At 46.0% G+C, this 10,698-nt stretch overlaps 1 protein-coding gene across 1 annotated transcript; it reads left to right on the top strand.

Moving 5' to 3' along the window:
* The first annotated feature begins 1,493 nt into the window (after positions 1-1,493).
* Positions 1,494-4,550, top strand: LOC147009792 (uncharacterized). The gene is made up of 3 exons (XM_085862927.1): positions 1,494-1,623; positions 1,719-1,871; positions 1,999-4,550. The coding sequence occupies exon 3, from the start codon at positions 2,012-2,014 to the stop codon at positions 3,104-3,106; it is 1,095 nt and encodes a 364-aa protein (XP_085719053.1). The 5' UTR covers positions 1,494-1,623; positions 1,719-1,871; positions 1,999-2,011; the 3' UTR covers positions 3,107-4,550.
* The last annotated feature ends 6,148 nt before the right edge of the window (positions 4,551-10,698 follow it).

Raw genomic sequence — 10,698 nt, 5'->3', positions numbered from 1 at the left:
AATAGTCGACCGGGCGATCACACCTTGCCGCAGGTCGACTCCGGACATGGGCCGCTTGGGCGGCCCGTTCCGTGCTATCGGATAACCGAGCGGTGTTATCGCCGACCTAGATGGTTCAGATTAATTACCGGGCGTATTAAGCCCACTACGAACCCTTTACGTGAAGTAGGATGGAGGGTCAATAAAGAAAAGACGAAGCGAAACGGGAAAGCAGTTCACACAATGCACATTTATTACGCGACACACGGAAAGCACACATATACAGCCAAACAGTCAAAATGCACATATAGCAGTTAAAACAAAAGAAACAATGACGCAGAGTTACTACCGAATACGCGTACACACGGCAACACTTATACAGTTCTACTTTACAGACGGCGCCAACAACATTTACTCAAAAGCAAAGGAAAGAAGCCACCCTCATAGACAAGGGGGCAGACAGGCCTGGAGGCCAATATGTGCACGTGACCTGGAGGAGCGGCCAGGTCCGCGAGACCGGGGGGGGGGGGGTCCTACCCACGTCCTCGTGACGCGTTGGCAGGCGAGCCACAGATGTGGCCGCGTGGCAGTGCCACGACTCCGTGCTCCTTTGCGGGTTTCGTTGGCACGATGTTTGGAGTGGGGTGGGAACGGGGCCCCCTTTTTGCACTATCTCAGCGCGGGGGAAAGGGGGAATTGTTGATGCCCTGGGGGAGGAGAATGGCTGGCTGGCTTGGATCCCGCGACGAGTGATCTCACACCGCGACCTCGTCGCCAACCACCGTCCTTCTCGCCTTGGACTCGAACTCTTTTGCCTCTTCCCGCAACTTTCCTCAGCCGACTGCAGAACCCAACTCGCTGCCACACCGATGACTCAACTCACTCTGCCCTGCCGACACACACTGCTTCTGCCACACTCTGCCCTGCCGACACACACTGCTACTGCCACACTCTGCCACGATTTGCCTTGCGCTCGCCGTTTTATAGGCCGGCAGGAGAAAACAATATGCAAATATCCGGATCAGGATGACCTCGGGGGCGGAGCCACGCTCGCCAATTGGACGGAGGAAAAGTGGGCGTGAACCTCCCCTGATCCTAGAATTTGCATATATCGATTTCACACAGACGCGCCTGGAGGCGGGGCCAAGCCGCTCCGCGCTTGCTAATTGGACGGATCAGAAGTGGGCACGCAGCGTTCCTGATCCGAATTCTCCCTCGGAAAGGCCGCTATTTGCACTCGCGGCTCGGTGCATATCGCTGAACGAGCCCAAGACAGCCCGACGCTCAGTGTTCAGAGGTGGTGTGGGAATGGCCGTAGAAGGAGAGAGGTGAGGGTGGTGGAGGGTTTATAGGTGGTGGTTTGATGGTTATGGTGCCGTTTGGGAATGTAGTCCATGAGCCAGACCAAAATTTGGTACCAAATTGCGGGATAAAACGAGACACCATTTTTCGAGTAGGTTATGACCGCCAGTTTAAGAATCCGCTTGTTTGCCATTTCAAAAGCGTAGCTTTCTTGGGGAAATCCGCTAGGGGGTGCTTTGAGGGGACAAAATACTGATTTTCTATTTTTTTGCAGATTTTGCAACTAGATGCAATGGACAATCATCCTAAATCAAGTTGGAGGCTATATATGTAATGTAAAAGGTAAAATTTTGACAAATTGTTTCAATTTTTTAGCTTAAATGAATAGGAATTACAAATTTCAAATGCGATTTTCTAAAAAATTCTATTTTTTCCAGCATAATCAAAACCTGACGGATGTTGACCCATGCTATGAATACTGGTCGTCTGTGAGAGTCGTGAGACATTGTATAGGTGTCGTTGCTGATCATCAAAATCAGTTGGAAATCCAAAATGGCGTCCAAGATGGCCACCGGAACTACATCATTGAGGTATGGATAATCTTCTTTTGTGTTTCGTCTCCAATGAATTTGGGTTCGAAGATGAGTATGGAATTTTTTTCGAATTATGTATCCATTTTACTTTTTTCTCAAGACTAAATTTGGCATTATTTTTCAGGTGAACGCAGAGTATGAACAGCATAAAAATGGACCCGACAAGCTCCCAACCTGCAAAGAGGCACAAGCCTGATTGTGGCGTTTGCATTCTTTGTAAAAAGGAAGTTGCAGTAGAAAAATTAACGCTTGAGGAGACCATAAATAAAGACACTCAGACGGCAGGGGGAACCAAGGGATTCAGTTTGAATACATCTGCAGTGGCAAGATATTACCTTAGCGCAGAGTTCCGTAGCGTGGTGTTAAGGCAAATCCGACAGTTGACAGACGGGGATGAAGGAGAAAGAAAAGTGAGCCACCCAGACCTTGGAAATCGTAGAATGCAAAAGGATGAGAGAGATGTCCAGGCAGTTTCACAATTGCTGCAAACAAGCTGGGTTCACCCGTTTGCCAGAGAAGATACGCAAATCTCCAGCCTTTCGACTGGAATCATAGTTCCAGATGGTGTTAAAAAGGATTTGATAAGAGCAGAGCAGGTCGGTCGAAGTGCTGCAAAGCAATTTGTGGATGAAAGACTTAGTAAAGGAGAAAAGTTCTACGACCCTTTAACAAAGCTGAAGCTCAAAATGTTTGCCTCGATGCAAGTGACGAAGAAAACAGCTGCTGGCAATCGAGAAATCATGCTGAAGGCCGACAACCGCTTGTTCGGAAGGATGCTCCTCATTGGTTGCAGTAGGCAACTGGACATGCAAGAAGTGTTGAGGCACCCTTTGGGAACAATACCCTGGGCACTGGCCAACCACGATGAATCTCTGAAAAAGACCGCCAAGGCAGCACTTGCTAACCATCTTGAAAGTGGTGTGCTTCCAGAGGAAACTCCACCTCGACCTTCCGCAGCAATCATCGACGGTATGGGACTTGTTCAGAAACTTGATGGAAATAAATTATCATCTGTGGAAATATCTAAGAGGCTGCTAAAGATGGCTCTCGCAAGTCACCCAGACAGTAAAAGAGTAGATGTGGTGTTTGACATATACTTAGACTCATCAATCAAGGATGCGGAAAGGGTCAATCGTGGTGCTAACTGGGGCATCTTATTTTCACAGATAGTGCCCACTCACACGGTCAGAAACTGGAGAGGAATACTCTCTAGCCCAATAAGCAAGTGTTAACTCACGCGATTCGTTGCCAATGACTGGCAGCAGAGACAATCATTGATCGGTGAGAAAGAACTCTACGTAACAGCTGATTCGAAATGCCTCCGAATTACGCAGGATACTGTGATGGAAGTGCGTGAACTTGATTCATCGCATGAGGAAGCGGACACTAGGGTTTTGCTACATGCGTCACACGCTGCTCGATCGGGTTTCAAATCAGTCGTCATTGTTGCCGAAGACACTGATATTCTTGTGCTTCTCTTGGCATTCAGTGCTCATATCAGCACCCGCTTATGTATGCGACTTTCGTCTAAGGGAAGGATTCGACTCTTTAGCATTGACACGATTGAAGCGAGAATAGGACTTGATGGCAATTCGTTGCTGGGTGTACACGCATTCACAGGGTGCGATTCGGTCAGTGCATTCTCAGGTAATGGGCAAGATCAAGGGACTGAAGTTGATGCGAGAAAATAAGGAGTTCTTGGATGCATTGTCTAAGCTGGGGAGTGAATGGACATTAAATAGGGATGTTGTTGATACTCTGCAGGCATTTACATGCCAGCTGTATGCGTCCCAAACCCATGATACAGAAGTGAACGCTCTACGCTTCAATCTATAGCGTGCTAAAAAGGGTGTTGTAGAATCCGGGCAACTACCACCGTGTGCAGACACCCTTAACCAACATATGCAAAGAGCAAATTACCAGGCCGCTGTATGGAGACGATCCCTTGATCCAAAGCCTTATGTGCCTGCTCCAGAAAACCATGGCTGGCGCACAACTGACGATGGTCGACTTGAAATATGTTGGATGACAGGACTGCCAGCGCCCCAGGTAGTTTTGGACTTCATGTTCTGTGAGTGCCGCAAAGCGTGAGAACCTGGTGATTGCATTTGCTAAGACAATAACCTTCCATGTACGGACGAATGCCGATTAAAGGATTGCAGCAACACGAAGGACAGTGACTTAGTTCTGGACGTTTCTGATGATGAGTCTTCCGATAACGATGAAAGCGATGATGAAGATTAAGGACTTCAGTGACTTATACAGTGATGGCAAGGATGTCTGTGATGCACAGTCAGTTACAAGTACAAATTTAATGTCGATATCACGTCAAACTTCTACGGTGTAAAAGTCTGTGTAAACTTCTTCTAAAACATCCTACCCCCCCCCCCCCCCGGCCAGTTAATTTTTGACGCTATCACATTCCTCAAATTTTAACTAACAGGTGTAGTATTACACCAAACAAAACCTCTCAGTATATTCTGCACAGCAATATTTAAGGAATTGGTCTATGAAGTTACTGGCTTCAAGAAAACAAAAACTGGAGAAAATTGCGTTTAAAATTTGAAATTTCTACTCATTTCAGCTAAAAAATTCAAATAAATTTCCCTTTCTTTACCCTTTTCAGTACAGTTTCAGCTTGACACTGAAGTTAGAACAATTTTATATGGCATCAAGCTAACAAATATGCAAAAAAAAAAAAATCAGTATTTTACCCCCCCCCCCCTTGAAGCGCCCCCTAGCTGATTTCTCCAAGAGAGCTACGTGTTTGAGCTAGCAAGCAAATAAATTCTCAAACTATAGGTCATGACCTATCCAAAAAGCAGTGTCTCGTTTTATCCCGCAATTTGGTACCAATTCATGAAAATACTGGGCTCAGCTCATGGACTAATGACGGTGATGCGATGTTTGCGGGATTGAGTTGTGAAGGTAAAGGTCGTGGCTGTTGGTGTTGTTGTTGTTGTTGTCTGAGGGTTGGAGCGTGGTTGCAGTTGGTGACGATGGCTGGCGTGGTGGTTGTTGTGTGATGGCGGTTGAGACGTGGTTGGTTCAAAATAAAGATAGAACAGAAAAACGGCTATCTCAAAGCGTCGCAGCCCGAATGAATCACATATTCCCTCTAGACAATGGGTTTGGGGCTAACTCCACATGTACTTAGAGATATCTCACCTACGGGCCCTTCATGGTATAATGCGAATTTCCACAGCCGTAACTATATATATATATATATATATATATATATATATATATATATATATATATATAAATATATATATATATATATATATATATATATATATATATATATATATATATATATATATACTAGTGTGCGTGCCAGTATGTGCAGCTTCGTTCCTTCACTCTCGTAAACGACGACTGGATTGGGGCATTGTTTCAATTAGATCAGACCAACCGTATCATAAATGGATAAATGGCCATAACTTGGGAAACACCTGGGAAACATACTCAGGTCCCCAGTGTCAATTGTGACATCATATCAAACAAAGAAGAAAAAGAATTGTGATGATCCTCTCTCTCCCCCTCTCTCCCCCTAGTCTTGCACCTCCTCTCTCCCCCCTCCTCTCTCGCCCCTCTCTCTCTCACCCCCACTCTCACCCCCTCTCCCCTCCCCTCTCTCTCCCTTCCCACTCTCGCCCCGTCTCTTGCCCCCCTCTCTTGCCCCCTCTCTCCCCCCTCTCTCGCCCCTTTCTCTCCCCCCTCTCTCCCGCCTTCTCTCTCCATCCTCCTCTCTTGCCCCTCTCTCTGTAAATGTATTCACAAATGTCTACCAAACACAACAATTAATTCAAACCTTGGGAAAAAAACAGCTTTCAAACCCTTGGGAAACAGCTCTTTCCCTTGGGAAAATTCAAACCTTGGGATTAATTAATAATTTGAACAATTAATTCAAACCTTGGGAAAAAAAACAGCTTTCAAACCTTGGGAAACACTTGGGAAACAGCTGAAATGGATGAAGAACGATATCAAACCTTGAAAAGGCACAAACTCAGATCCCCAGCGTCGATTGTGACGTCATACCAAACGAAGAAGAAGAAGAATTGTGATGTCAATCGTGCAAAAAATCCAAAAAATAAATAAATAAACATTTATTGTGACGTCATTCGTGATGTCATAGCACCGTGTCTTGTCATTGGTTGACAGATAAATGGCCGTAACTTGGGAACCGCTTGTCCGATTAATATCAAACCTTGAAAAGGCACATCCACAGGGCCCCCAGCAATATTCCTGGCAAGTTTCAATCAGATCGGACCGGTGGTTGTCGAGAAACAGCGGTCACAGACAGACAGACAGACAGACACACACACAGAGATTGCTGGACTTATAGATAAATATATAATAAAAAAAATTGGGAGGGGGGGGGCACTGATAAGGTTTGGCCTCGGGTCCACAAGCAAGCAAATCCGGCCCTGCGTCAATGCATCATTAGACAAAGACAAATACATCTGGTATCTATGGGATTCGAACCATCACAAAACCAAGAGTTCAGTTGGAACTCGAAACAAACTTCAGTTCCTGAACTCCCAATAATTCAAGAAGTTTTTTCTTTTTGAGACTTACACTTCATCTGTACATTCAGAACACGATAAGGGATTATACCGATGAAGAGCTTTCTTTGTAGAGAACATCTTCCATTTGGGTTTACACATGAAGGAGAACACGTTAACCACCATCTGTTTTTGTTGTGGCTGATCGATCTCTGGAAAGGACATGACGTCACAGTGACGTCAGTATATTTTGGGTAATTATTATTTAAATCTCAAATCGAGACGATTTAAAACATCTTGCCACGTTTTACATGAACGAACCAATCTGCAGAAAATAGTGTTTCTCACCTTTCAGGTTACTCTTCGACATTGCGACGTCGCCCCAGCCCCCAGATATGCCTCTGCCCACGTTATTACATCATTATACATACTTTAACCAAGTTTGGTTTAAATCCCTGAACCCAGATTCAAAATATTAATTAATTCTGGCTGTCAGACTGTACGTCGGATCAAATTGAAATTTAAAAAATATCTTTTCCATGACGACTGGATAGTAACTCTGACGTTTCACATCGATTGATAAAAGGCTTCAAGAAAATTTTTATTTTTATTTTTTAAGATTTTCGCTCAATCCAATATGGCTGCCAGACCATGTGACCTATTCATTATTCATGAACACCCTGGTTATCCCCCAAGGCTTTGGGAACATGTGGGTGAAGTTTCCTTTGGATCTGTCAAGCCGTTTGGGAAAAGATTTTTAAAAGTTTTTCTTCAAAAAAATCGTAGCTGCCAAACCATGTGGCATATGACGTCATAGGTGGAGAATGTTTTCTTCCTCATGTAACCGCTCCTCATCAAACCTGTAAAGTTTTGCCTCGAGCTATTCAGCCATTTCGGAGAAGATTTTTGAAGTTTTTATGTTAAAAACATGGCTGTCGAACCACGTGACTGATGACGTCATCAACATTTTTTTCTCCCTTACAATTTAGCTCAAGACGACCCTCAAATTTTCATACCGATCGGATAAAGCGTTCGACGTACGAAATTATGACGTCATAATGAAGCCACCTATGAAATAATAAAGAAAACACACTTGTTTCCCATGGGGAGTACTTGACATGTGCCAAGTTTAATTTTTTTTTTTTCCATGGAGCGGTTTTTAAGATAGAGGTCCAAAGTGATCTGTGTTTTATTTGTGGCCCAAGTCTTTCATGAACTTGCTGCTCAGGCTTGAGGTTCGACTGGAGGTGGCAGGGATTGGTAATTTGTTCAGGATGCCGGCGATAACTCGCCGACTCTTCACGAAAGACAAACAACACTGGGTGGGTCGACTGAGCCTGTCGTCCTTCTGAGGTCGGTGAAATGACTGCCAGATTACTGTAAACAGGGAGCACTGCATCAGCGGCACAGCTGTGCTCCTAGCAACGATGCAACCAGCAGCCCCAGGCTGCACACGAAATGATAATGATTCATGCAAATCACTTGATAGGTCAAATTTTTGGAATTGCCAAATTTTTGTTTCCATGGCAACAATTGTTTATTTGGATTTTGCAAGTGTTGTGTTGTGGCTGTGCTCGACATTTTTCTTGTCTGTCTGTCTGTCCATCCACACTCAATGGGCTCACATCGGCCACGAACACCACTTTGTGGTAGCCGGTATTACACGTTTTCTTTTTTTTTTGAACCGAGTACCTCGACAAAGTATGTACAATTTTACAATGCGAGTACTGTGTGTCCATAGAGGAAGTACGACGAGGAGTACGAGTATGTCTATAAAGTACGTGTTTTAAAAACGCGAGTGCATCTCCGTACGATGAGAACGTGCGCACGTCAATGAAGTGGGGAATGTGTGTCGTCTATAAAATACATACAATGGGAACATGAATCTGCACAATAAAACCGAAAAGGTGTGTTTGTCCGCTGTATGAAGGTAAACCTACCTCGTCAATGTATCGTCGACAGTACACACCACACAAAGCACGACACAAAGCAAGTCTTGGTGAGGATCTGCAACCTCTGATTGCCCTTTCCAGTAGTACTTGTCGAACTCACACGTCATGCTCGATGCACTTTCAGGGCTGCTGGCATGCAGAGGGTGAAAATTCAAACAACAAAAAATATATCAAAGTTTTGCTCTTCCCTCCTTATATTACATCAGATGCAATATTTGTCGAATTTACGTTTTTTACCAGGAAATACAACCAATGTTTCACTGACAGAATTATTAAGGGGTGTGGGAGAGAAAGAGGGAGGGAGAGAGAAAGAGAGGGAGGAAAGAGAAAGAGAGGGGAGAAAGAAGGGGGAGAGAAAGAGGGGGGGAGAGAAAGAGGAGGGAGAGAGAGAAAGAGGGGGAAGAGAGAAAGAGGGAGGAAAGAGAGAGAGAGGGGGAGAGAAAGAGGGGGAGAGAGAAAGAGGGGGAGAGAGAAAGAGGGGGAGAGAGAAAGAGGGGGGAGAGAGAAAGAGGGGGGAAAGAGAAAGAGGGAGGGAAAGAGAAAGAGAGGGGAGAGAGAAAGAGGGAGGGAGAGAAAGAGGGGGGAAGAGAAAAAGGGGGAAAGAGAGAAAGGGGGGGAAAGAGAAAGGGGGGAGAGAAAGAGGGGGAGAGAAAGAGAGGGGGAGAGAAAGAGGAGGGGGGAAAGAGGGGGGAAAAGAGGGGGAAGAGAAAGAGGGGGGAGAGAAAGAGGGGGAGGGAAGAGAAAGAGGGGGAGAGAAAGAGGGGGAGAAAGGAGGGAAGGAAGGAAAAGAGATGAGAGAGGGGAGATAGAGGAGGGAGGAGGATGGGAGAGCAACACCCCCCCCCACCCCAAACATCGTTATACACTCCAGGAAGGGGGTGGGGTGAGGAGGACTTGTGGAGAAGGGGGGCAGTAATACAGGATGCAAAAAAGGGGGGTACGTTAAAACAGCACGCAGAGACCACCAGGAGATGTCCACAGGGGGATGGCAAGGGGAGGGAGTTTTCGAAGAGATAAGTCTGAGGGGAGGGGGATGGAAGGCTGTGTGCTGGGAAAGGAAGGTGGTATGATGGGAAGGGAAGGCAGAAGGAGGGGAAGGCAGCATGAGGGAAAGTGGAGGCAATGGGAGAGAAAGTGGAGGCAGCGTGAGGAAAAGTGGAGGCAGCATTTAGAAAAGTGGAGGCAGCATTAGGGGAGGGAATGGGAAGGCAGTGTGAGGGGAGCAAATGGTAAAGCAGCATGAGGGGAGAGAAAGGGAAGGCAGCATGAGGGAATGGGAATGAGGGAGTGGAATGGAAGGAATGAGGGAATGGAAGGCAGCATGAGGGAACTCAATCACCGCAGGTTGGTCGGTGGTCTTTCTGTCTTCTACCGACTCCTCTCCAGCCTTGTCCCCCCTGCTCTCTCTGCGATTTGTCCCCACCACATTTCCACAGGGCGCTCAAGGTCCGCCAACAACCCCCTTCTGGTAAAACTACCAAAATCACGAATCACTGCCCATCTTCACTCTTTCATTCCTCTTTTTTCCCGCCTTTGGAATAAACTTCCTCACTCTATTCTTTCCCATTCTTCCCTCCAGGCTTTCAAAACAGCTGTTCACCACCACCTCTTATCTTCCCCCATCCAAATCCTCGATCTTTTCTACCCCCGATAATCCACCCAAGCCCACTTCCTTCATTTCTCCTGCTTTCCTTCCTGAAAGTACCTGAAATGTCCATCTTCTCTTCGCCATGTTCCCCGTCCCATCCCCATCCCTCCCCCTTCCACAGTTCACCTAATGTGTCTGTTCCCCACTGTCTTGTCCCTTCCACTCCCGCCCCTCTTGTCTCATGCCTCCTTGCTGTGAGTTGTGTGTTTGCTCTCATACGAGCCTCGACCAAGGTATACAAAAAAAAAAAAATGGAAGGGGAAGGCAGTGTGAGGGGAGGGAGGACCAAAGTATGTTCCTATCTCACAATAGGAATGGGCTGCCATCTCGACAGCATGATATTGATTCCAACTGGGAATACTTTCACAAAAAGCCTACTCTCTCTCATGCACCAGTTTATCCAATCCTGTCTGCAGATATCCTATATCTATCATTTCGCTCCTGGCACACTGTATCCTTTGGGGTGGCTGCTGTGGTCCAGCAACTTGCTTTCTCAACATAGAAAGCAAACCCAACTGAGAATAACTTAAGGTCACTCTGTATATCTCGCAATCGTGTCCATCCTGAGGCAAGCCAGAAAACACCATCTTGAACTCTGCAGCCAGTCACTTTCCTCAAAGTAATGGTTCATTTCCATGTCACGTCCACCTCCGGTGCATGCTCTTCATCACACAGCATCTCTGCATTCTCTGCCTGAGATGGGGCAGAATAACTCT

This window comes from Eptatretus burgeri, chromosome 17 (assembly GCF_056783735.1).
Source record: "Eptatretus burgeri isolate ZD-2024b chromosome 17, Ebu_testis_v1, whole genome shotgun sequence".
In the NCBI taxonomy this organism is placed as follows: domain Eukaryota; kingdom Metazoa; phylum Chordata; class Myxini; order Myxiniformes; family Myxinidae; genus Eptatretus; species Eptatretus burgeri.
Note: the sequence above shows the minus strand (reverse complement) of the source record. Positions and strands in the feature narration are given on the sequence as shown.

Bases quoted from the DNA above. Each gene is read 5' to 3' on its own strand.
- LOC147009792 (XM_085862927.1), top strand. From the start codon at position 2,012: ATGAACAGCATAAAAATGGACCCGACAAGCTCCCAACCTGCAAAGAGG.